Source organism: Notolabrus celidotus, chromosome 12 (assembly GCF_009762535.1).
Source record: "Notolabrus celidotus isolate fNotCel1 chromosome 12, fNotCel1.pri, whole genome shotgun sequence".
NCBI classification, from domain to species: Eukaryota; Metazoa; Chordata; class Actinopteri; order Labriformes; family Labridae; genus Notolabrus; species Notolabrus celidotus.
In genome coordinates, this window is record NC_048283.1 from 20,402,692 (window position 1) to 20,430,485 (window position 27,794).

At 40.4% G+C, this 27,794-nt stretch overlaps 2 protein-coding genes across 3 annotated transcripts in view; one reads left to right on the forward strand and one right to left on the reverse strand.

The window, feature by feature from the left end:
* The window catches only part of aplp1 (amyloid beta (A4) precursor-like protein 1), a 51,210-nt gene extending 50,726 nt beyond the window's left edge, over nucleotides 1-484 (reverse strand). Inside the window, exon 1 of one of the 2 annotated variants that reach the window (XM_034697572.1) lies at nucleotides 177-484. The gene's annotated coding sequence lies outside the window, so the exon portion shown is untranslated. The remainder of the gene's footprint in view (nucleotides 1-176) is intronic. The other variant, XM_034697573.1, reaches the window with a different exon arrangement.
* Nucleotides 296-26,897, forward strand: zmp:0000001114 (suppressor of tumorigenicity 14 protein). The gene is made up of 20 exons (XM_034697571.1): nucleotides 296-613; nucleotides 704-791; nucleotides 10,442-10,589; nucleotides 11,248-11,408; nucleotides 13,412-13,482; nucleotides 13,787-13,959; nucleotides 15,285-15,320; nucleotides 15,838-16,066; nucleotides 17,347-17,486; nucleotides 17,640-17,743; nucleotides 18,308-18,417; nucleotides 19,030-19,160; nucleotides 19,635-19,739; nucleotides 21,267-21,374; nucleotides 21,727-21,840; nucleotides 22,474-22,593; nucleotides 23,068-23,248; nucleotides 24,013-24,281; nucleotides 24,834-24,970; nucleotides 25,122-26,897. The coding sequence occupies exons 2-20, from the start codon at nucleotides 765-767 to the stop codon at nucleotides 25,281-25,283; spliced, it is 2,526 nt and encodes an 841-aa protein (XP_034553462.1). The 5' UTR covers nucleotides 296-613; nucleotides 704-764; the 3' UTR covers nucleotides 25,284-26,897.
* Nucleotides 26,898-27,794: the final 897 nt, after the last annotated feature.

The following is a 27,794-nucleotide window of genomic DNA, read 5'->3' on the forward strand; positions in this document are numbered from 1 at the left end:
AAGTACCTTTTGCATGACTTTTCAGTGGCCTAAATAACGTTATAAAGTGCCTTGTGAATGCCTCTTTATTTAACTTCACAGAAAAAAGGACGCCATTGTAGTAAATTATGTTATGTAAATTATGTATTATAATCAATAAGCCTAATATAGAAATATATCAATACTTTTGTGTTTACCTTCTACATAATTTAATTTCCGACACAACTGGTCACAAAAATATTCGGCACGGTGCAGGGAATCAGTCGTGGGATTCTTCAAATTTCCCTGCGGGTTGAGAGGAAGTGCCTTTTTGTGGTGGTTTTCTGGTTTTCGCCTCTACCTCTCAGTTTGAGTAGTCATTGCGCACTGCAGATAAAATTTCCTGAAGTCCCAACAGCTAAGACGTTTAAATAAAATGTTACCATTCATCCTTCATATTTCACCGAAGACACGTGGTGAATTGTTTTTGGTGGTCTTGGAAAAACCAGCTCCTACCAGCTGACTGTTCTACATGGCAGCAGCAGCAGGTATTCTGGGCGTGGCTTAGATCTTAGGTGTGTGAGGAAGAGGTCGACTCAGGTGTTTCCACATTCTCGACGACACAGGAAGAACAATTTAAGTGAAGCTACTGCTGGTATACTCTTAAAGCCCGATTCTCAATATATATTTTCAACTCTTGATTACCTGCTTCAACACTGTAAACACAGAACACCTGACTTTGCAGCACTCTTGGGAACGGAAACAAACTAGGCGCAAACAAGGAGTCTCTTGGGCGCGTTTGGAAGATGCATTCCGCCAGATATGAATACGACGTAAGTTTGTCTAACTATTACCTTTTATACTACTACCCTCTGTGTCACTGTGCTTTGTTTTTCCCATACAAAGACACCCCGTTTCATTGCACACCCCATGTTTCTCTGTGGGGCGGAGAGCTGCTGATACAATGGGTTGTAACTAGCAGCTCTATGTGTGTTTACAAGATTAGGCCTAAAATAACAGACTTACCAAACCCCGATATATGGCCTTAGATACTTTCTGTAAGGATATGATCATATGTATGTTTTTTGGCCTCATCAATACTAATTTGAAGTTTAACCTTTGTCATGGAAGTTGAATGACAGAAAAAACCACTTGACCGGTGTTGTGACTGTCATACAGTGACTACACCTATACTGCTGTCAGGATGACATGGGTCATTCTTTGAGTACTAGATTAAACTAGATGTAATCATAAAAAAAAGTCATTATTAATATCTGCCTCTAGTTTGTGTTCTTGATTCTACAAAATTATTTCAACAGTGTTAGATAGAGGCCCAGAAACACTGTGTCACATTAATATATTGTATTTTTACTACCAGTTGAACTTGCTGACATTTTATTTTCCTGTTTTAATGTGGTTGCATGTTATTAAATTTGGTTAACTCCAAAAAATTCACTGTAGTGTCCATCAACCACATTGAGAATTTGTGTTGCCCCACTTTTGAGTCTAGTTTATGTTGTGCACCCACACTAAGGTGTGGTGCAGCACCAGCCACACAACTGCCAGCAGGTTGTCACATCCAGATCATCTACATTCTACTTTTTTACAGGCTATAGTTGCCGTTATTAACAGTTATATATCTTAATGAGACACACTGAAATATTATTGATTGAGTCACAAATGTCAAGAGTAAGCCCATAAGGGTATAAATGTAGTAATCTTACGCAGTAATACGTTGCCTCAGTGGTTTACAGTAATTTTGGATCAACCAATTTAGGTTCCTAAATGATCACAAAATCCCCCACGCTTCTTGTAGTGTAATATATTTAAACAAGCGTGTATTTTAAGAGATAATTGGATGTGAAGACTGCGGAAAGCTTATTTTTCCTAACCTATAGGTCAAATTCTCCTGGAGCATGCATACATTATGTAAATCTCCATCACACACTTCTTGTTTCTACATAATTCAGTCTTGTTTGAGACGCATGAAATACCAGCAGAGAATGTGGGCAGAAAATAGTGTCAAATGGCCAAAGGTGAACTTCACTCTGCAAAGGCATTCATTAATGTTTACAAGACTTTGGTCAGTGCTGCTGAAATTCACCAGCTCTTTCCTCCATTATTTGACAGCTAACATCTTCATGAAAAACAGTCCGCACGCCTGGAGAAGTACACACTGCAGTGTGCCAATATGTGTGGTGTTCAGAATATAAGCAAACAGTCAGAGGTTTCAGGCAAAAGAGGCAGTTTTTTTCTTCTTAATATAACATGACATTTACAAGAAGTCTCTAAAACAGTAGCTTGTTATCAAAGTACTCATATCTCTCAGTGCTGTTTCCCTGCTCAGGGAGGAGGGGATGCCAACACTGTAAGGTATGTGACAGACACGTTCTTACTTGACCCCTTCCTTTGGTAGTGACACAGGAAAAGACACACACACACACACACAAAAATAGGGCTTGTGCCTCTTTTTTTCGTAAACTCATGGTACTCTTTTGTAATGTGTGTGATATTTAAATGGAAATGTGCACTATGTTTGCACAAATCAGGATCCAGTGCAATTACCATATGCTGTTTAAGCTGTTTAGGTCTCAAACAATGTATACAAATACACATACCTTAAATCATTCTATTTTTATCCAGCCTTGTTATGTTTAAAAAGTCAATATTACGGCATGACGTTTGGTCTCAAGTTAAAGCACATTTGCAGCTGCACTACATTACAGCACATTGATCTGCTTCTGTCTTGAGTGATGATAGTGGGAAAAATTGCTTTTTGATTTGCGCATGTGGAGTCTCTGATAACATTGCTTATGTACATTTCTCAAAACCTCAATAGAAAATGTATAGCCCAGTGAAGATATGGATGAACAGTAATGAAATTAATAAAATTCAGTATAAACTGGAAACATAATAACACAAACACATAATTAATGTCACTTGACAGGCTTCAAACCACTGACTGAATACAGTACATCTTTTTTTATAATCAACATATGGTATCATAGTTGTAATAGCTGGTGTCTGCCTTTTTTTCAATGTGAAAGCTGACAGTTTTTATTTGATTTTAGAAGTGGCCCCGGTGAAACTGTTGGTAAATGAACACTTCTCTAACCGTTAATATTTGATTATTCACCAACAATGAGGTCACTCCTCCAGTACCATAGATACTGGATCAAATAGGAATACTATGATTAATGTAGTCTGTCTGTTCTCTGTTTCTGTGGTGAGTCAGCAGAGTGAGTAAATAGTTCCTCAAGCGAGGCCACACTGCTTTTCTCTTGGATTTCAGGCCACATGTCAGGGGCAACCATTGAAACTGAGCAATTCAGCTGCAGTAAATATGATGTTAAAGTCTTGACTTTTTTTATTTACTACACTGAATGATGCATTTAAATGAGCAGTCACAGGCCTTGGGATGAGTTTGATCACTTCGCAGTGATACTCAGTTTTACAAGGTTTCAGTATGCCATGAGGATGTAGCAAACACTGTTTCACACTGCTAACTTCCTAATAACCTCATAGGGCTACTGTCAGGTAGGAGGCATGTGAAGTTTTATGTAAGTGTGAGGTATTTTAGAGGCTAATGAAGCCTACATTTCATTGACTTACTTTTAGCTGCTGTCTTCGGGCTGGTTTGTTTGGCAGAGACACGTGTGGGTATTTTAAAAAGCCTGGGGAAAAGACTGTTGGGGCTCAAGGGGGAGAGAGAGTCTGATTAATTGCCTAAAGTTATGTTGCTTGTCACTCGAGGCAGCATTGGTTAAGTCTGTAGATTCGTTTGAATTTAAGGGAGGGGGGAGCATGTCAGCATGAAGCTAGACAAAAGTGAGCGTACCACTGGCCTGCTTCAGGCTAACGACTTGAGGCTACGTTAGCCGCTATTAGCATGACTCCTTGAATCTTTGTCAGCTGTCAAGTTGTGTTGTGGGTAGGGTAGTTACCTGGTTAAGGTAATATGAGAATGCATATAATATTCATGTCAATGCAATACCAGGAACTGTGAAAGATTTTCATATATTGTGCAATATCTTAAACCCAAATACCTCTTCTACCAACTGACTGTATATATTCGACATTTGTTTTATATTATTCTATATTTATATTGTATTTTATACATTTTTTCTACCTATTTTTATTTTATTGTATTTATAACATGCACCTTCAGGAGCAGCGCTTCTAATTTCATTGTACACCTGACAATGACAAATAAAAGGTATTCTATTCTATTCATAACTACACGACTCTCCTGGTTCTGCTGCAACACTTTTGATTATTTTTGAAACTGTCCACTGTGAGTTCAGCAGTGTTTAACGGCGCTCAGAAGTAGTGGCCCTGCAGGTCCTGCTGTCCTTGTTAGGAAACTGAGTTCTTTCAGCAACAAAGTGAAAAAACAGAAGAGGCATAGATGTTTTGTATTCACCATGTTTTCCAAAGCCCTCTGGACTCCAGCTTTTTACAATAACAAACAGACTGTCGTCACCATGGGTGCATTTTTGGGAAAGCTACATGTTTGCACTTGGACTGATTGGCCTCTGATAGGTTTTTCAGTGTAATTTTTAAAACTGGAACTGAACCACAGGGCTACAAGAACATGCTCCAAGTTTTGTAAGAGATACTGAAATACTCAAAAGAACTGCCAAAGCTAGGAATAACTAATAAAGTATGCAATTTGATGTATATTTGTTGTGAATGTAAATCAAATTATGGAAATCACCTCAATCTGAGAAAAATAAGACTGTACAAACTAAATCTAATTTAACACAAAAGACCTGCTTCCTGTTAGCACTGTCAGAAATTATGGATTCCAGAAGTTCATCAGAAAACTAAATCCAGATACAAACTAACAAACTGTCTGGTTTCTTCAACTTTCACTCAGGACCAAAAATCTGCATTTAAATGTAAATGGAATAATGACTTGATATTTACCGTGATAATTATCAATATCCACTGATATGAAATGTTTTATCGTGATAACATAATTTTCAATATCGCCCAGCACTAATAATAACAGTACAACAGTAGAAGAGGCAGGACTTTTATATCAACTTTGTCAACAATAATGGTAGAGGTCATACTTATAAGAAACTTACTGCAATTTCTTATGAGGGTTTCCAGGGCAAGAGCTGCTCCTAACAGTACAACACGATAACTTTCAAATGCTTTTGTGTTTTATTTGATCTTACATATTCTCCAGCAGAATTGCTGTGGGACAACTTTTGTAACCAAGCAACACTAAATGTTGGTGAGTAGGGCTTTGGTTGCAGTTGTGGATGCTGCTAGCACAAAACAAATGCCAGCGGCGGACACAGGCCCTAATAAATACCCTTTTGATAAAAGACATGAATACACTGTTGAACAGTAAACTGCCCTTTTAAGATAGTCTGTATTGAATGAAAGAGTACTTATAGCTTTTCTTATATCTGGGATTGACAACAGCTGCTCTTTATTCTGTGAAATGACTCAAAGACAGTTGATCATATGTTGACCTACGTATGATGCTTTAATCAGTCTGGTTGTATTTTCAATGCCTTTTCATTCATATTAGTTATTTTGAGAAGCTTAGAACTGACATGCATGCATACATTTTATTTACTCTGTTTTGCCGTGATAGAGAGTAGTTCCATTAATTTTCTTGAGATCTTAAGATCAGTAGTCCTGCAACTAATGACTAATTTGATATAGTCTAGTCCTATATTATTGTTGCAGCCCTAATTTAGCTGTCAGCTTTTAAATTTTACATTAATCATTTAACCCAACACATTCAAAAATGTCCTTAGGCAAGCCATACTTGGTTCTCAAATACACCTAGTGTTAATGTGAGATGGATGATTTGTATTATGTGTAGTGTTGTTCCGACAGTAATATGAGTGATATGGTAAGAGTTTGCTCCTCTGTCCGAAAGAAAAACTGAAAATGTAAATAAGAAAAACAAATCAACCAGTGGGGCTCTAACTTTACTTACTTCATCTCTTCTTCTCTTCAGAGTTGCAAATGCTCAAACAGACACAGAAATAGGCCTAATTCACTCAAATAGAGTGGGCAATGGCAGCATGGTATAGTGTGGTTTGGCATATCACAACAACCAGCCCATTGTTTCGTTTTCTAGATCGCCAGGAAATGATCCTGTTACCATAAGAGAAGAAGCTTTATTGTCTCAAGATAACAAGATTTTAAAAAAGTTGTTACAATGGGACAACTTTCTTTGTTATCCTGAGAAAACAAGAAAAAGAAGTCCAGATTCTGCGAAAACAGTGTTAATGAACACGTTATAAGTAGGGTTTTAAAGATACACTGATCTGAAATCGGTTCCTGATCTTTACATGAAAGAACAGAGTGCATTGTTCCGCGGGATGTTAATTGGTTTTATGTTTCATGAGACTAACATTTGCTGAAGTCTCCACCTGAGTGATGAAGACATGGATTTAATATCCTGAAGTCAGTTTTTTCCACTTTGTGAAAAAGCGGTTCACTACAACGGCAGAAAGACAAATCTCCATTTGGGACAAGATCACAAACCTTTGCTGAGACGCATGCATTAGCAATCTGCAGCCCAAACATAACTGTCAAATGCAAAGCAAGTGTCCATAACAACTGATTGTGTCCAATTCATAAGTGATGATAACAAAGAATTACGTGATTATTTTTTAACCCGACAGCATTACCCATAGGAAAAGAAATTTAGAGAGGAGATCTCAAAAGTGTTTCATTTATGTCTCCTAGACAACAATGAGATCTGTTTGATAGCAAAATGAGACTATAGCTTATGTCTCCTGTTTCTCATTCTTGCCTCCAGAAAAAAAGTTGCAAAAACTAACTTAGTCTCCCTTTCAGTTCAAAAGGAGATCTCGTCAAAATCTGAAATGATTCTCAGGTATTTCTCAAGTTTTGTGACTCCTTTTGAGCTCAGGTGGAGAAGTCAGGGAGCTCTCTCAATTGTCTGGTGGCCTAGCGGACCAGGCGCCCCACATACAGAGGCTACAGTCCTCATCGTAGGGGTCGCTGGTTTGATTCCCGGACGGTCGTCCATTTCCTGCATGTCTTCCCCCGCTCACTACTCCCCACATTTCCTATCTCTCTTCAGCTGTCCTGTCAAATAAAGGCAAAAAGGCCAAAAATATATTTAAAAAAGAGAAGAAAATTACCCATTAATGAGATCTCTCATTTAGGTCTCAAATAAGACTCATGTTATGGTCTCAACTATTTCTCCTAGTGAATTTTAGGAGAAACAAATGAGAACAATTTGAAACTTGAATGAGGCTGAAGTGAGAGTCTCAATTTTGTCGCCAGATACTTAGAAGAGAAAGCTTTGAGCAGTAAAATTTTCCTCTGGGTACCCTCCCTCTGAAGAGACACACTATCATGCAGCATTTTTTTCCCTGTTCCTTTTTATAGTTTGATTGGTCATATTCCTTCACTGAACTAGTCAAAGTGAGACACTTGTGGATATTAACATATTGAGGTTTGAGCTCGTACAATGTCAAAGTATTTGTTTGTTCAGTTGACCTACCTCTTGTCTCTTGGAAATGTAATAAAGACAAGGAAATTACATTTTTTAACAACACACTTTCTTTAATGTTTCTCAGTTTTTACCAGAGCACCTGGCTGCAGAAAAAGAGTTCTGTATACGCAATTGGACCTCCACTAGAGTAGATCAGAATGATCAATAGAAGGATCATAGCTGTGATCATGAAATCAGATCAGATTGAATTGTCATTCTGTTTTTTTAATGACTTATTCCGGAATCTGATCGGGACCATTGAGAATCCAATTGGATAGAATTGTCTTGTAAAGAAAAGATGCTTATACAATTCAGAAAATCACTTTTTAAAAAAAATACAAAAACAAATACATTAAATCTATGGATGCATGTAGTTATTCCTTGTTATTTTCTGATTACTATTTCCTCTGCTAAAGCCTATTTATATGTCAAGAGATAACTGATACAAATAATTGGCATGAATAGTACATTTTAATGTTTTATTTTGTGAGCATTGGAATTTAATTCCAACATGAAAGATATTGTTAAATCGGTGATTCGGAAAGTTAGCTCAATCTGCTACCTTGGTTAGTGTAAGACCAAGTTTGCATCTGTTTTCTGGTTAAAATGTTACTTCAAAATCCAGGATTTCAGTTTCCTCTGCAGTCACAAAGCCACAAGGGTCTGACTGTTGAGGCTGTATCCTCAGAAGTTTCGAAATTCTGAACATTTTTCAACTCACACTAACTCCTACACCTTTTTGAAGTATGTTATGAATGGACCATTAAATGCAGTCACCTTAAAAAAAGACAGACATTGTTTTGCATACAGAAATAAACATGTTGAGTCCCTGTACTTAGCCAAATACCGTACTCAATAAATACGTCTTTAATCCGATAAGAGATCTGTATTCATGTGATTAAGTTCTTGCAAATACAACAAGAATCAGCCTTTCAAACTACACCGTAGATCTTTGCTTGAGGGAGACCTGCTGTCTTTTTCTTAAACCACACCTCACAACAGTTGTATCACACTTGTTAAACAGGTTAGACTTCTCTGACTTCTGTACAATTGCTGCAGAATCATCCCTCACTTTTCTGTTTACCAGAAATCTTGACTACACTGAATTTAAAGCCTTTTCTGCAGCCTGCATTGTTCTCCTGTTGAACATTAACAGTTTGTTTTAGTTTGCGTCAGCATGTTGCTGTTTTTTTCTTTATGATTTCAGTGTTGTGAGAAGGAGAGTGTTGCTTCCTGTTAGAGAGAGCACAAAACTGGGTCGGGATTAAACAATAACAAAAAACAGCTACACTTAGTCTAAGAACAAGACAGTGTTTCTTTTTGGAGCACAGAATGGGTGATGATGGAAAGCATGTAATGGTTTTATTAGGCTGTGATCAGGGTGGGCTGAGACCCTGGAGCGCTTGCTGACCCCCATCTCTAATGATTTCCCTCATTCAGGCCCATGATTGCTGTGAGAGATTCCAATTAGAAAGCATGTGTGGAGGCCCGAGCCGGGTAAGAATAGGCCTTAATTGCCATGAGTTATCATCTAGACTCGTGTAATTGAGCCCCCATCTTAAGGGGCAGCACATCTGACAAATTGATTTAATACCAAAGTGATTCTCCATCCCTAATGGCACTCTGGCTTCTTCAGGCACTGAATTCATTGTGTGTTGATTACTAAGCGGCCTGAAACCTTTCTCTCAGTCCACCCACTTGAGAGAGCCCAACAACAGACACACATGCAGTATCGACAGACACACACACAGCCTGAAGCAACAGGCCCATCATTACTACAAGGTACTCTGTAGATATTATGCAACTTTTTGCGTGCATGCATGTCTTCGAGAGTGTGGGAGCTCCGTCACTGAACAGGTTTTCCCAGTTTTGCACACACATTGCACCTGTTTGAACATGCATCTCTTGAATATTAACTATGACATTACTTTTCTAATTGTGTCAAAGTTGAGCAGTACAACATTAATATTCATGTTTATTTTACACTGCCCTGTAGATAATTGTTGAAGCGAGTATAAACTTACCCAACATATTTCTGTTTGCGTGCTATGTGCAATAGATCAGTATGTGAGTCAGTGATGCATTTATTGTGTCTTCTTTAGGATTAGCATGTTTACAGTGTTACTCTTATTGCAGCGATGGAAAATCCCATGCATGTCGCCATTGCAAAATCTAGTGTGGATTCTCAGGGAGGACCTTACCTCTTATAGAGAAAAGTATTTTCTTTTTTTAGATTACTGCAAACACAACATCCAATAGTATTTATCATGCATATTAGCAGTGGAATTTGCTTAAGAGTGTTCTTAGTTTTTATTCTTAGCTGAGAACAAATCCTAGATTAACAAAAAATGTTGGCTAATGTCACAATAATCTAACCCCCCCCCCCTCTATTTGCGTTTCTTTATGTCTATATTTGGGTCACACATTCCTATTCTTGTAAAAGCAACATCTTTGGGACTTTTTTCAAATTAGAAACAAATTGTCTTTTAGGTTTTAGACTGAAAAGCTTTGAGGTCAAAGGTCAAAGAAGTGGTGTATTAGGTCATTACAAAGCGGCAAACTCTGGCTGCGAGAATTACAGCCAATGTGGAAGTGTTAAAAACTGTGATGTCACTCCTGCTGATGATGGTGGGGCAACCCCTCCTGTAAAGCGCTGCTGTACTTACATCGTCAGATATTTTCTTTTTAGGGTAACGTATTCCTTCAAATGTTTCAGTTTAAAATATGTCCCCTTTCCTTCATCCTGGCCACCTGGCACCATTTACAGTTTCACTCTGAGGGAAACATTGATGGATGTGAAGTGCGGACATAAAACCGCAGAGGCTTACAGCCGCAGGGCAGCATTTCCAGATCTGTAACCAACATTGATGCTTATCTTAAGATGCCATACACACAGCAGGAGTACACTCCACATTGTTCACGGTTTAATCAAAGTTCCTTCTGTATATTTGCTGACTGTGTTTCTCTCTTTCTCTGCATCAGGGTCGTAATGGCCATCATGAGCGGATTGATTTCTTAACCAGCAAAGAGAAGACGTCGTCAAAGAAGAAAATCTGCATTGTGGTCGGTGTTCTCGTCGGGCTTCTCATCCTGGCAGCCGTAGCAGCTTTCCTCATTTGGCTGTTTGTCTGTGAGTAAAGTTGAAATCTGTGCTCCCACTGTGTCATCAATTGTACGGACTATAGACTGCAGAGTTAAGTGCTATACTTTTATGTGATTGTGAAAATGTTAGGAATAGGGAAAAAAAACTAAGATGGACTATTTTTCATAAATGTTTCATAAATTAAGGTTATTCTGGATCAAATTAAAGGAGAAACTCAGAGCATTTATAATTCTACCATCAGTTACTGCCAAGCTGGGCATACCATCAGAAAACTGTAAAGTGGATCATTCCCACTTGTTGTTAAGGCACAGCTCTTTGATATTAAAGTGTAAGAGTGGCTTGTTTGGACTTTGTAATTTCCCATTAGTGTTAGCCTATTTGACAGCTCCGACACTCTCCTTTTAATAATGCATCGGAGAAAAATGTCACAGAGTCCATGGCACAGCTTCGCACGTCTGATAAAAAGGCCTCTGAAGTCTTGATAAACAGCCGCTTGATTCAACTGGCTGTTTTAATTGCTCTGAGAGCCAAACTGTCTTCTCAGTACGACATCACACTTCACAACTTTAAAATAATGCTCCAAGGCCTGTTTAAAAACCCAGAGTCTTCTCTTTCATCAAAGGCAGCTATCATACGGCATTTTGTTGATCAAACACTGAAGTCTCATCTGCCTCTCTCCCCTAAGTTAAAGATGCTGATTCAGAAGGCATCATCAGTAAGCAGCTCAGCCCATCAGCGCAGGTCTTCAGTGGGCATATGAAGCTGGTCGATGTGCCGTATAACGAGAAGCTGGAGGATACCAAGAGCAAGGAATTTGAAGCTTTAGCAGATAAACTGGAGGCAATTGTGAGTTTGACACCCAAAGGACATGGCTTTCCTATTCTCGCTCCCTTTCTGCATTGTTTATTGTGGACTATTTTGAGCGGAGTATTACACCCGCTTCCCTTTTCTCACTAAGGATTAGTAGTCAATGTTGTTTGGCATCGTGGAAATGCTTTTTTTAAAATGCCCCTCCTAGTGCACAGAAACTGCTGAAGGCACATTTGCGTGGGTGGAATAAAACTCCACACATTCCCTCAGTAATTCCCTCAACAGCATCTCCTATTATTGGAGGCAGTGGAGCTGTTTGTAGCACCACTTAGGAGCATGTTTTGATAGCAAAAAAGCATTCACTCAAACACCATCAAGCAAGCACTTGCTCAGTGAAAAGCTACAGAAGTGAGGGTGTTAGGTGAGGATTAGAGTGTAAGTGGTAGACCGGAATATGAGATGACTAGATAAATGGAGAGGGTAAGCTTTATGATGTAGCAGGTTTGCTCTTTCATACAACAAAAAGGACAGCTTTTGAGGAATGCTTTCAGAAACAGATTACTGCCTCTAACATCACAAGTGCTTATTGTAAAGTGTAGATGTAAGTTAACAATGCTACCTTAAAATGTTCCAACAATGATACCAGTATTAGCACTAATAATGGTACTAGTATTGGTACCAGTATTAGCACCTCTAAGTACCAATAGGCCTATCAGTTCTGGTCCTGGTATCAGCCTATGCTGCAGCCTAAAATGTGACTGAGTATTCAGCATGCTAGTGCATGCCTCATATCATAATTTATTAGCCCCACAGAGGCTGTCATGTTAGCTAAAGTTAGCATTATGTCACCAAACAGTGTTTTTCCACAGAAGATGTGTATCTTTATTATATTGGTACCAGATGGGTATAAGGTATCTGCAATTATTTAAGTCTAAAGGTATGTTTCGACCGCAGGAACTTCACCCCAGAACAAGGGACTTGACCCCTGAACTACGTGCATTTCGACCAGAGGAACCACGGTCTAAATTTAGTTCAGGGGTAGATAATCTCCCCCTGAAAAGCCCCTGCTTGAGGGGTAGTACTAATCAAAGGTCCTGGGACTTTTGGTTTAACGTAACGGTGTTTGTGGAGTTTACATAGTTGTTGAAACACAGGGAGTTCCTGGGAATGCATACTAGTTTAGTTTTTTTATTAAGATTTCAAAATGTTATTTAATATAATTTTTTTTCTCCATACGTCACTGGCCTGATTGGCACAATCTACCTGGGACTTCAGCCCGCGGTCGAAACGCAGACAACCACGGGGGGCCACAGGAACCTTTTAGTTCCGGGGAAAGTAGTTCTGGGGGCTGATAGAACCCTTAACTCTTGGTCGAAATGCACCTTAAGGGTCGATATCGGTATTGGAAAAGAAAAATAAATGTATCAGAACAGCTCTCCTTCACTCTGCGACTGAAGCTCCATCTGTCCTTTTAAATTGTCTACCAGCTTTTTCCTTTTCTGTGCCTCATGGATGGGTTTAGTAAAATGTCACATGGTTCATCTGGTATAATGGCACATTTGATGTTGCTGACTTAAACTTTAGAGATAGCCATTTTTTAAGGTTCTTGATATTTTATTTTACGATAATTGACCACTTTGTCCTGTGAACAATCCTTTTCCTCTTTCACCGTGTCATTTTCTGCTTTTATCACCAAACCAAATGAAGCCTGCTCATCCTCTGCAGTCACTTTTTTTCTTTTTTTCTTTTACCCTTTTCTCAACAAGCACTTGCTCTAAAGTTAGATAACACTGCACATTTATAAAATATGGCACTGACCTCCATTTAAGACCACAAAGCATGACTGCTGCCTCGTCTGAAACAGTTTGCAGCTCTCTGCCGCTGAAGGCGAGGCAGCTAATTTAGACTCCTGTTGTAGTGTGCTTTTCAAGGAAGACAGTTTTTATGTTAACATGCTAATTCTGTTCTTTGTCTTAAGGCTGACAAGCACAAATCTTGTACATGTTCTTTTCAGTAAAAATATTTTTTTTTCTTCACAGCTGGGGGAAAACTACAAGACAGATCCATTGCTCGCTAAATACTATACCAACTCTGTAGTGACTGCATTCAGGTAATGTCAAGATTTTGAGCTCCTGCTTTTTTGTAAGCTGCTGTGGAAAAATAAACTGCACAATGAATCTTAAATCAAGGGAAAGTTTTGCTTTTCTGACTTTTGTGGGTTCAAAGTTTCAAGTCAGTTGCATTTCTTAATACCTCAAGAATCAAGGTTAGACGAGGTCCCGCGATTTGTGACCACACCTAGTTCTGTGAGAGGCATTGCAACTCTGTTTATTCTCTCCTTTTTCCCCACCACGTTCTTCACCCAGTCTTTCTTTCCCTCCCATTCATTTCTGGTTTTCTTCTGCTCCCACCAGTGAGGGTGTGCTAGCCTACTATTGGTCCCAGTTTGATATTCCAATTGACGACCTGGAGATCGTGCCAGAGTTTTCTGAGGAGCGGGTGTTGGAGACGTTGGAAAATGGCATAACAGCCAAGAGCAGAACAGCAGGCCTGAAAGACATCAGCATCAGTGAGATCACTGCCTCAAGTAAGTACACCGGGTGTGGAGTGGGACGGTCACAAAAAAAGGTAGATAGAGACGACTAAGCGAAAATTGACACCAGATTATGTAACAATGGGCACAGATAGAAGGCTGTGAATGCTTATCTAAGAAAATGTGAATCATAATACTCATACGGCTACCATTTCCTCTATGGTCACACTCAGAGTATAAAGCTATTCTATAATCATACTCAGGTGTTGTTATTGTTTGTGCCTGACACTTCATACCATTTTACTGCTTACCAATGACTGAAAAGACAACGGGGAGTGAAAATTGTTCTGTTTTATTTGCCTGTTTTATTTTTATTTTATCTTATGTAAAGCGACTTTGAGTATTAAGAAAAGCGCTATATAAATCCAATGAATTATTACTATTATTTATTATAAAACCTGAGGGGAAACATCTGGAAAATCAACACACTTAATACAAACTGTTGTTAGCAGCCATCCATTTTTTGCTAACAGTAAGCTTGCTAGGAAGTCACTTACTTGCTAACATTGCATTAGATAGGATTTAAGTCATCTGATGTAAATTGTATTTTTAAGGTAGCAGATGGTTTATTTAATTTGTTGCCTTCCCCTAAGATTTACACTGTTAGTTGTCCTTTTTGCTGCTGTGCAGCAGATAAGAAGTGGTATTTGTTAGATAACCTGCATGACTTGCAACCTGGAGTACAGCAGTATGATATTATAGAAGTATTTGATCTTCCCACAGTGGGTCTGACATCTAGGAAAATACCTGACATGTGAATATTGTCAATTGTCAGCTCCTATCAGCTTTGGTATTCGGTCTGCTTTCTATTTGTGTTATAGAAACTTGCTCTGAGTTGTGCTGATAAGATGATAACAGATAAGCCAGACCTCTCTGCTTGTGCTGCATCTGAGATTGCACATTTTATGTTGTTTGGATCCTCTAATGATATTAGCTGGGCTCTGGCCGGGCTTGAGACAGCCATTTTTCTTCTTTTCTGTCTCCTCAGCATTCACATTGCATTTGTCCACATCCTGGCCACCAGCCAATCGCTGGCCCCTGTGACTCAGTGGTTTTGGTACACTTTAAAATGATTTCTGTGGGTATGATTTGATGTTGCTGTCCCAGATAGTGAGACAGAGATATATGGCTTGCTGCTGTAGGGCAAGGTGAGATGAAGCAGAAAGAGCTACACACCATCACCAGTCCCCTTAACCGCGGGGAAATGGGACAGAAAATGTGCAACCCAAATATTTTAGGCTCATGTATCAAATTCTATCAGCATCCCAACGTTAGTGACCCATTCTTACCTTTCCTCCTGTTTCTCCCTCTGTCTCCAGTCACAGATGCTCGCATGGCCAGGAACCCCAGAGCCAGTGAGTATGGCGTGTCCCATTTCAATCACTTGCAGTTGTAATTTTCCAGCTGGCTAGATGCACACCCTCCTGCCAGTGTGTAACGAATGGCTGGTCCGGCCTGTCCTGTACATGTGCTGCTCCAGTCAGAGATTGAGAACCCTGTACAGACCAAAGCCAGTCAGTCACTGTGCCAGACACTTTTCTTTGACACTGTCTGGTGATTTATAACACTGGGATGATTAGACTACATCACATTACCATAGTAGCTGTGCTTTTCTTCCATTGATCTGTCTCTATATACATCTATAGCATAAAGGATTGATGAAGTTGTGATTACATCGTGCTTAAGTGTGTTGTTTGTAATGAAAAGTCCCTGCTTTTCATGATTAAAGATAGACTTTTAAGGAAAACTAGAAAATATACAATATATTTTTCAAAGAAATCAATAGGATCTTTCATTAAGATTATTAAAAAGGGGCCAGAAACTACTGTTGCCTTGTGCCACTCACAATATAAACAATGTTGTTATTCCCAGAGGAGTGTTTTTTCCGCCTGGAGGCTGAAGAAAAGCCGAAGACATTTTCATCACCAGGGTTCCCAAAAGCCTACCCACCCAGATCTCGGTGCCAGTGGCAGATCCGAGCTTCAGAGGACAAAGCCATATTTGTCACTTTCCCTTTCTTCAACATCGAGGATGACTGTTCTGATGACTTTGTCTCCATTTATGACTCCTTAAGTCCAGATGATTCTCAGGCTATCACAGAGTAAGTCACGAAGTACAGCACAGAGTCAAACTGGTTCTATTATAAAGTCAAAGCTTTATAATAAGACCAGGTTACTGGGTTTTACTGTTATACTTCTGGATCGATATGTTCTGCATCTTTGCACTAATGCATCAGCCCTCTGAGATTCTTTCTATTTTTAAGAAAACCAAAAAATGAACTCATTTTTGGTCACGCAGTACATCATATTGTAAGGCAAATTACACGTCTATTTTGCCTTAAACCTTTGTAGCAAGGTTAGCTTGTTAGATCACCAACATGTATTAAATTTAGCCTTCACAATCAGAGATGGGGGGAAATCATTGTGCATGTTTTCCAGAGTAAAACCACAAGGAACCCCTTTTATTTGACTGAAATGTTGCAACGGGATTTGGGAGTAAAAACTGTTTCAACGTGGGTGGAAAACATATTTCACTTGATTCCTTTCACTGGATTTGTGATAGCAACTTTTTCTCTCTCTTTTTGGCCCTGAAGCCTTTAGTGCTGCATGTCCCATTTTATTGTTAACTTTTGAGACCTCAGTGAGATTGAGTTGGCTCAAAAAGACCTCTCCTTTCAAATCTGTGATGGGTGCCAAGCTGAATCCTGCTACACCACTGTGTGTAATTGCACCAAGTCTATGGGGGAGGGCTACGATTCTGATACTACAGGCTCCTGATGCTACAATCAGTTGTAGCTGCAGGCAATTTCAAACTCAGAAACCATTGCCAAACAAATATGCCTTACCGAGTGATGCATAAAAGTTTTATAAAGCTATTGAGCGATCTGCTTTATCCAAGGTGACATGGGGTTTATGAGAGTCATAATATAATACTCTATAATGACATTATTCTACTGGAGGTAGATGTATTGCTGCTCTTGCAGCGTCATTCACACCTCCATTGCTCTGCCACCAGCGGTGCTGAAACTTTTTGCTAATGTACCTAATCTTTGGCTTTGAAACCCTGCCTAAGCAATTTCTATCCTGCCCCAGCATACCTCTTACTATTTATCTCTTTCTCTACCTCTCGCTGCTTACCTATTGATCATCCTTCAAATTATTATTTTCTTAAAGCTTTCGAAACTTGTTTGCTGAATGGATGTTTTAGTGCTCCTGACTCAAATGAATAACAGCTTTATAGGAGTGCTCTAAGTGTTGAACATCCTTTGAAAAAAGAAAAACTCCATTCAGTAAAAGCATCAGACTCTAAGTGAACAACACCCGTTGTTTTGGTTCCATAGAACTATCTGATTTGTGCACCATGTTTTTTGATCATCCACAGGAAGTGTGGTCAGAGGCCGCCCAGCAACCCCCTGGAGGTGTCTTCGTCTGGAAATATCATGCTTATTAACCTGATTACTGACAGTGTTACACAGAAGCCTGGATTCAGCGCAGAGTATTCAGCCATACCCATATCTAAAGGTACTCAATGACCTTATCAGCACTTTAAATGAGTATAGTTATATATACATTACATTTTACAACCACAACAAAAACTGTTCATTTAATGTTATGAAATTGCAATTATGTTCAAACCATAACAAATAAAAATGTGTTCATATATGATGTCTTCAGTGAAAACCTGCGGTGGCACCCTCTCTAAAAGTGAAGGAGTCTTCACCTCCCCTCTTCACCCCAGCTTCTATCCTCCTGCCGTGGATTGCAAGTGGACCATCAAGGTTTGCAGCATGCTCCTCTCCCTGCACCCCTCCCTGCACCCCTCCCTGCACCCCTCCCATACCTGAAACCCCTCCATCCACCTCCCTCTCTTCCTCCTCCTCCTCCTCCTCCTCCTCCTCCTCCTCCTCCTCCTCCTCCTCCTCCTCCATCCTTAGCCTGCCATGAGAGGAATGCTGAGGCAGCACTGTAGAAGCCAAGCTGTTCAGTACCTCTTCTATCTTCATCTGTCAGAGGGCTGTTGCTGCCGCAGCTCTAGCTGAGCTGCAGTGTTTTGTGTGCTGGTGCTTTATGCTGGTCTGTATGTGTGCGTGCGTGTACTTGTTTGTGTGTGTGTGTGTGTGTGTGTGTGTGTGTGTGTGTGTGTGTGTGCGTGTGTGCGTGTGTGTGTGTGAATGTGTGTGTGTGTGGGCATGTGTTCGTTCATGGTCTGTTTGGGTGAGTTGCAGCTTGTCTGCCTGCATTTACACGGGCTACAGACACATGTCTTGGTGTGTAGGAGGAGGAGTGACATGGGTGGTAAATACAGTTGTTATGAACCAATCAGGTCTTCGTCTGTGCTGCAGGTCCCTGATGGGCAGAAGGTGCGGGTGAAGTTCACCATGTTCCGCATGAAAGAGCCCGGGGTGGACATTCGTGTGTGTCACAAAGACTTTGTGGAGGTTATGGGCACCAAGTAAGTCTTAAACTCATTTAAAAGACACCCTGAATTATACTCTAACCAGTGTGTGGTAAACATCCATCACAGTTTACAGACTGCAGTACAGTTTTCTGAGCAATTACTCACATTTAAGGAACTCTCACATGCACTTTCACTCCAAATAAAACTGTTAGATGATCAAACTGAGCTGCTTTTTTAATGTTTACTTTAATTGCTCGTGTTTCTTGCACTGTCAGATGTCATTTCAGTGTTGTTGCCATTTCCTGTAATCTCAGCAGGTTATTTTTTTAGCACTTTGTCATCATAACCAAGTGATAAGAAAGTTTTAATAATAAAAAAATAATAATGAGAATGCCATTTTGATTTGTACAGCACTTTTCATTGAATGAGCACAGAGCATATAAGAAACATTTAAGCATACACTTAAGCATACAAGTATGGACATCTAAAGAACTTAAGTACAAATAGAAAATTAGATTAGGAATTGCGTCATCCAAAATCTAAAACATGAAAAATAAATTTGGTGTTAAGTCTGTCAGAATGTGTCTTAAAACAGGATTGGAAGAAGAAAACCCCTAAATAATAATAAGCCTGAATTTTTCTTTATACATTTGTATTGTGTTTCAGGTATTGTGGAGAATTGTCCTCATTGTCTCTGACTAGTACCACCAATGTTCTTGAGGTGAAGTTCCACTCGGATGAGTCGCACACCGACAAAGGCTTCAACGCGGAGTACAGAGCTTACGATCCATCAAATCGTGAGTTAACAGTCTTGTGTGGCACCCACATTCACTTGGCATTTGGCAAGATTGGCGTGTAATGTTGTGTCGTGACAGTGACACTCATAGCCTGCCATTACAGGACGAGACATGGGGAGTAACTGTGTCGTCTGAGAGACTACCAAGCGGCGTGTGACTGACAGTCAAATAGAGCTGTTTAGTGGTAGAGGCTTAGAAACTGCAGCAGTGAAACTCAAGAGCTAGACTAATCACCAGAGAGCTTGTTTATTGGGTCCATTTTATTTGCCACTGTCAGTCAGGAGCACTTCACTTTCAATACCCTCTGCTCTTTATGTTGTCTCCCAGTTTGAGCAAAATGGATTTATAATTGCTCTGATCAACAGGGACAAGCATTGGCAACATGATGGATGCTGCAAACACACACTGTCACTCCCTCTCGCTCAATTTGTCATCATGCTCTTTCTTTCCCTTTTTCTGTTAATTTTTGAGCAGCTTGCCCCAACAAGTTTGCCTGTGCATCCGGCATCTGCATCACTAAGGAACTGCAGTGTGACGGTTGGAATGACTGTGGTGATATGAGTGACGAGATGAAGTGCAGTAAGTTCCCCTTTGACCAGTCGGCACATTTTCTCTTTCTTTCCATTCTAAGTTTCTTACCCTCTTAACAATATCCTCCTCCCTGATGCTTTAAAGTAGTAGTTTGACACTCTGGCAAATAATCCAGCTTAACTTCTTGCCAAAAGGTAGATGTTCAAATCGATACCACTCCCATTACTGCCTGTTAAATATATGGCTGCAGCCAGCAGCCAGTTAGCTTAGCTTAAAGACAGATACAGTCTTTATGGGAAATAGCTAGCTTGGTTTCAGAAAAGGAAACAAAATCTGAATAGCAAAAAAAAAGACTAAGCGATTTCTAGAGGTTTAGGTAACTGACTATTTCTTGGCCCATTGCAGTGATCTGATCTTGGAGTGGGATTTTCTTTGCGAGTTTGCCGTACTCCAGGAAGTTTCTCATTGCAAACGGAAAAATAAGTTGCAGAAAAAACCCACTGACAAAATACAACTTTATATTTTCCACAATATAAGTGGAGTAGATATAACTTTTTTAAATGTTGGATGCTTTAAAGGTGCTTGAAGAAAGACCATAGACAGAGACATGCTAGACACTGTAGTTTCATGTATAATTCATAACAAGGTAAGCTAATTAGCACAGCCAACTGGCTAGACTGACTATTTGGCAATTAAGCAATTTAGCATATATCTTAAAATTTCACTCTTTTTATAAAAGATCTCAGCCAAGCGGCAGCCTCCGGTCTAAAAGTATGAGTCCAATGCGAAAGTGCTAAAAACTGCAGTTCATTGAGGATCCGCTTGAGGCTGGCTCTGGAAGTACCGGAAACCACATACACACCAATTCAAAAAAGACGATCTTTACAGCAGAAATAAACATGTTTACAGCCTGGTACAAAAGACAAGTGTAGTCTGGATAGCTCATTTCTCGATCGGCACACACTGTAAGGGGGGTGAATATTCTTTCTAACGAGGCAATTTCGAAGATATTGAGATTACAAGTCTTCCAATGAGAGGCACAGCTGACTGCGGGAACACTGTAGCTGTTGGCTAGGAGGCTCAAAGCCCGCCTCTTTACAGCACAATCGCTCGACAGCAGCAATATGGCTGCCGCCGCCGCCGCCGATTGGCCCCAAAACAGTGCTTCAGAAACAGATTGGTTACGTCACGGATACTATGTCCATATTTTATACAGTCTATGATCACAGCACACTTATCTTTAAATACTACAACTATTAGTTGACAAGTAAACTGGTCAAAACTTGTCACTAAAAAATCTTGATGTTCCAGAGGAGATGTTACCTGAAGTCAAAGTCAGGCTGGCATTTTGCTAAGCTTGGCTAACTAGCTTCAAATTTGCCCAAAAAGCAGAAAAGTTAAATCAATTTTTCCCTTTCACTCTTCACTATGATGCAAAAATGTGCTGTATTATGTAAAACCTTAAGCCATTAACTCCTCTAATTTTCTTGTGACCTATTCACAGTATTCATTTATGTTTGGGAAATTCACTTTTCCTCATTTGGTTGTTGAGCACCTTGTGTTTTGTTCCCTCAGAGTGTGAGAAGGACCAGTTTGCTTGTGGGAACGGCCTGTGCAAACCCAGACTCTGGGTGTGTGATCGGGTCAACGACTGCGGGGACGGCAGTGATGAGATACAATGCAGTAAGTGTTTTTGTCTTTAAGCACTCTTAGGGGACACAAACCCTATCTAATGCTAGGCTAATCGTGCTAACATTAAAGGCACATCACCACTAATGCGCTGGTCACTGACTCCTCGGCTGTGCTGTCATTATTGTATCAGTAATGGAGTTTGTTTGCGGCCTTGCACAATTTGCTGAGCGTCCATCCGTACGCTTAATCATTTGTAATACACAGAGGGAGAATGGAGAGAGATGCTAATGTCCACCATGACTGTGCTGCTAATGTCCTCCTGAAAGTTAGCTTGTCCTCTCCTTATCCAACTTTTAATCCTAATTTTTTTTATAATTTGCTCATCACTGTGTGTCACCTCCAGGTTGTGAGGACAATGAGTGGCGCTGTGGCGATGGTGTTTGTCTGCCTCAGGACGTTGTGTGTGACAGTAAGAGAGACTGTGAAGACGGGAGTGACGAGGCCTCTTGTAAAACGTGTAAGTGGTTTGCACTCATTCTTTTCCCAACCACTTGGGCATTTGAAGAAAAATCCTACCCGAGTGATTTAAAGCATGTTACACAAACCATTAAGCAATTAACCTTCCTCCACAGCTCAGTAAAGAGTTAGGTCTCACAAAAATGCTACAGTAAAGAATTCATCCTTCATTCAAAGTAATTTTCACTGTTAACAGTCTTTTATCATTTCCTCCTACTCGCTGCTTCATTCTTTATCAATTTCCCTTTCGCTCACTCACTCAGCAGTCACACACACACACACACGACGCACAAACACACACACACACACACACACACACACACACACACACACACACACACACGACGCACACACACACACACACACACACACACACACTCGGGGCACTCTTGCATTTCCTTTTGATTTTCACTTCTCTGAATAAAGAGGGGATATTAGACCTCAACCCCAATCAATACCCCCAATCAATGCAATCTGCTCCTCAATCACTATGCATTGTGCATTCAAAGCTCACTTTGAAGCCTCACTGATTGCATAGTCTTTTACTGCTTTAACCTAGCACTGCTCCAAAGCTGTGATTGAAACATACGTTATGTGTGTTTTGATTCTGGGACCTGTCTGTGCCCCGCCATAGCTCCGGGTATCTGCTCCGACTTCAGCTTCAAGTGTGAGAACAAAGAATGTGTCAACAAGGTGAATGCCGAATGTGACCGCGTCGACGACTGCTCTGATAGCTCAGACGAGAAAGGCTGTGGTAAGAAATGTTTTTCTCTGCCTTACATATTTCAGCTTTTACATTTTTTTTCTCGTCGAAAGTGGATCTAATCTTTTCAGTGTCATTCAAATAGATTACAGAAGAGCTGGTTGAGCAGCGCGTTTGGCTGTCTGTTAGAAAAGAGCCCCAGGCCTTGACTGCTTTATTTATTTCATTCTTCTTTGAAAGCAGCTCTTGTCATCTCTGAAGTTATATTTTTTTCCCTCCATTTAAGCCTCAGGGTGTGTCTGTGCGTTTTTTTTTTTTGATCAGCTAATATGCCAGCGTGCCTTATTAGGATTCCAAAGAGCAGTAGTAGCACCCAAAACCAAGGCCTACATCATGATGACTTCAAGTCAGCTTAATCTCATTTCAGATTTCTTCTCTCTGATCATTTCTGCCAGTCTCAACTTGTATTTTAAACCCACAATCCAGTGCTCCTCCTCCCTCATTATGCTCTCTGTTTAATGTCAGACTGTGGTACCAGGCCATACAAGCTGAACCGTATCGTGGGAGGGCAGAACGCAGAGCTGGGGGAGTGGCCATGGCAGGTCAGCCTCCACTTCCTGACCTATGGGCACACTTGCGGAGCCTCCATCATATCCAATAGGTGGCTGCTCTCTGCTTCCCACTGCTTTGTCACCAGCAGCCCATCGTGAGTCGCAGCTGAAGCATCCAAAACACTCAACCACATTTACAGAGCTGCACTACACTGTCAACAACATCCACCAACTGTTATTGTTTCCTTTTTTTATTGTATTATTCATCCCGTTATTTAACATTTTATAAGATCTCATTATGCAATACTCTCATGCCCTTTCTGCTGGAAAAATAGTAGAACTGTGAACAACAGAGGACCATTTATATACAAATTGCAAAGTCTGAAAATTAGCCCCTGATGATGCAGTTAATTCAGAAGAACCTTGGGGGGGCTAAATTTACATCTCATCCATTAAAATTATGAAGCTGTAATTATGAGAGTTGCCTGTAGGTGGAGCACTTACCATGCTGTTAGCCAGGGAGTGTGTATGCATTTTCACAAGCTCTCAGTTTCTGTTTACATTTCCTTTACACAAAGCCATAATTCAATTTGAAGCATTTGCTAGATTTGATATTCAAACCTCTTAAAGGAGGTTCTTCACAGTTATTGATCATCATAAATAGTCTGCTTGTTTTTTGAACACGGTTTTCAACAATATCATGAAAAGTGAGTGCAACCCAGTAGAATTATAATCTGGCACATTCTACCTTTGTTGTTATAAATGTCTGTGATTCTGTGATGTTGTATTGAACTGCTTCAGAAACTCTAACCTGGCTTATTCCTGTATTACACTGGGCACATGGTCATGACATCGCATCCTTCCATCCTAGCTCAATCATGCACAGGAGAGTCACCTTTCCCCTGTGATCCTACCACAGGAACCATGTTGCATCCAACTGGCAGACCTACAGCGGCATGCAGGACCAGTACAAGCAGGATGGGGTACAGCACCGCAAACTGAAGAGGATCATCTCCCACCCAGATTACAACCAGATGACCTTTGACTATGACATCGCACTGCTGGAGCTTAGTGAGCCGCTGGAGTTCACCAACACCATCCAACCCATCTGCCTACCCGCGTCCTCCCACGTCTTCCCTGCAGGCATGTCCTGCACGGTCACAGGCTGGGGCGCGCTCCGAGAAGGAGGTATTATGCTGGAGGTTTCTTTTGTTTTTCACTGTAACTGATTATTATACTAATTTTGAATATTTATGCTGTTATTCCTCAATTACGGGTGACCCACTCTCCAACTGTGTTTTTCCTTTTTGCATATCCAACTCGCATCGAAATGAAGACTTTCCACTCCTCCCCCATTCTTCACACAATTAGCTATTCATCTCTGTCCTTTATCTTCTCTCCCTGCCTGATTCATTCTTCATTTTTCCTTCATCTCTTCCTCATTTCATCCTGTCTTCTTCCTTTCCTTTAATGTCCCTCCCATTTCTTTATCTCTCCCATCATGACATACTTCTCTTCTGCTCAACCCTCCCTCCCTTTTTTCTCTCATCTTTTTCTAATCTGCTCTATTCCATTAAGCCTTCTTCCATATCCATATATCAAGACAGACGTCGGCTCTCCTGGGAAGCCTCTTAAACCTTCATTAGCTAACACTAATCCAGCCCATTAACACCTTTGATGTTGGTGAGGAACACAAAGGTCACGTGGCAGAGTGCTGACCCCTTTGTCTTGCTCTCGCAGGTCAAAAGGCACAGCTGCTGCAGAAGGCATCGGTGAAAATCATCAACGACACAGTGTGTAACACGGTCACCGAAGGCCAGGTGACCTCCAGGATGCTCTGCAGCGGATTCCTGGCTGGAGGAGTCGACGCCTGCCAGGTGAGACTGTGCTACATGTTCTCCAGCCGCAGGGTGGATGTAGAATAGTTTCCCACCACATATAGGTTTTCACACCTGTATAATTATCTTGCTCTCACATCCAAACCCAATCTAATAACCATTCTCCACCATTCTCCCATCCAATCGCCAGGGAGACTCCGGCGGGCCCCTGGTGTGCTTCGAGGAGAGTGGGAAGTGGTTCCAGGCCGGCATCGTGAGCTGGGGCGAGGGCTGCGCTCGTCGGAACAAGCCCGGTGTGTACACGCGCGTCACCAAGCTGAGAGAGTGGATCAGGACGGAGACGGGGGTTTGAGGATGATGCAGAGCGAGGACCAACATCAAAAGACTGCAGTGGAGACGGAACATTTGAGTCTGATTCAGGACAAGTCTCTCTGAGCTTTGTTCTTAGAGCAACAGACTCAGGAAACTGTTGCATGGACCTGGCTCCTCGCAAAGACGCACTTTATTCAGTTGCCAACTTCCTTTAAACCCCTCTGCTACTACTCAGAGGAACATAAACTTACACATAAGCCACACCTACTCATATTTTGTATCGTTTTTAAAATTAACTTCAACACAGTCCCCCCATAGATATTGCCATTCTTCACTGGTAAATATAACATAAGTACATATCATGACAAATCTTAATTTTCTAGGAATCCTTTTTATAAAAACAGATGCAGGATGTGAACATTTTACAGTTTTCAGGATGTTTTTAACCCTTTGTATTGTATATTTCTTATCAGGTGCCATGGGCTGCAGTGAATGTTGCACTTTGCTGTATATAGCTTTAAATGTAGGGTGTCATTTATTACTTATCCTTGCAGTACACAGCCATTCTATCACACAGGCTTCAGAATATTCATGCATTATTCCAACTATCTTCCAAAGCATGGTCCAAGTTTTTAGATTGATTAAAGTGTGTTATCTACCTATCTGCCAGGCAGCCCATCGTCTCAGTTTTTATTAGTTATTGACTCAATACATCTTGTAGGGACATCATCATTGATAGCGGAAATTAAAACAACAAAAACAAAATTAAAAAAGGGGGCTGTTGTAATATCATATGAAATTGAATGAAACCTGGAGCAGCCTGGAAGGTTTAAAAAAAAAAAAAAAAAAAAAAAAAAAGCACTAATCAATTTAAAAGCCAACGACTTGCTCTGGAAATTGGCCAGCAGTAATGCTGAGTCCACCAGATTTGTAGGCAGAAACTTCAGCGTGGTCCCTGAAGATGGATCTGAATCTCAGACTGGAGTGATGCTGAAGTTGTTTTAAGTTGTTGTTGATCAGAACAGCGGGTCCTCTATCAGTATTGCTATTACATATTTACACATGCTGACTGGCCTTGGCCGCTCTGTGAACAGTTTGCCAAAATGTTATATTCAAGAGACGAGGAGGACGAGGAGGACTGGACTCAGTTTGCTGCAGTTAAGCTCAGTGTGATTGGGATCTTCTGCCACTGATTGGGGTTTTCACAAATATCGCCAGAGCAATGCAATGAGTTCTTAACCCTTTCCAAGTGTCCTCTCTTTGGTCACGACTAAATCCATCAACTTTTAAATCTGAGATTTGATTGGATGCTATTTTTCACTCTCCATCCCTGACTTTTCCTGGAAATGCTATATCCTGGATAAACAAACCAAAGATTTGTATAAGCATTATTTATTTGAGGGGAAAATGATATACTGACTTTTTAGTCTTTCTTTTAGGGTTTATAGATAAACTATGCGAGTGTCTATATGTGTTTTTCAGACATTTGTAAATGGCCACAACCTTAAATACATCCCTCGAGCATTGAACCCTGGAAGTGTTGTTTTTATCATGGACATTTTGAACTTTGAAACTTACTTTGTTGTGTTTGTATAATGCTGTTTTTATATGAAAGAGCCATGATAATAAACATTGTTTATCAGATTCTCCAGTACCTAATTGTATCACCTGTATTATTTGTCTCAGACGAGGCCTGGTTTGTATTATGTTGTGCATAATAACTGCGTGTCTTGTGAGACCTTGTCCCTCCTCACACTAGAATTGTAATGAGCATGTACCTCTCCTCCCCGTCGTGAGCAGCGCGCCTACCTGGGGAACAGAGGTGACAAGACGAACTCGTACTGTCAAATAATACCTGCCTTTGTCACAGCTCCATCCTATTACCCTACAAGACGGGCATGTCGACTTGGGGAGGAGGATACACATACAGTGGGGGTTCTAGTATCTCATCTGTCTTCATTAAAAGCGGCGCTCCACTGGGGGAATAGGAAAATCAACATAGACAGTGCTGCTAATTTATGTATTCATCATTGTTGCTTCATGGGAAGCTTTGTTTGTCGCTGTTCCTCATGCCCAATGAAGCTACTCACCAGGCTGATTAACTCTCAAGATTCACACCAGCCACCTCTTTATCGGAAATGGTTTTATTTAAATATAAATATGTGTACAAAGGTACAAGCAACGATAGCTCATTTTTAGCAAATAAAATTCTTAATACATTATTAAAAGAATAAAACAAATGGCAATTAGTTGTGTTCCAAAAAAAAGCATAGTAACTGCATTCAATGATTGATGAACAACTTCGAGAGGAAAATCTGTGGACCAAAATAAATCAACCAAGATAGATACATATGTATATAAAGATACTTTACAATAGAGCAGCTTACACGCTGTACATTAAGGCTTATATAAAATATAAAAATAAAGACAAGCGATGATGTTTGCCTCCTCACTTTAAGTGACATTTGTTCTCTTGTCAGGCTGCCTGGAAACAGCTTTGTAGACAAATGGCAGTACAGGCGTCCATACTGCAACATCCAGGAGTTGGAAT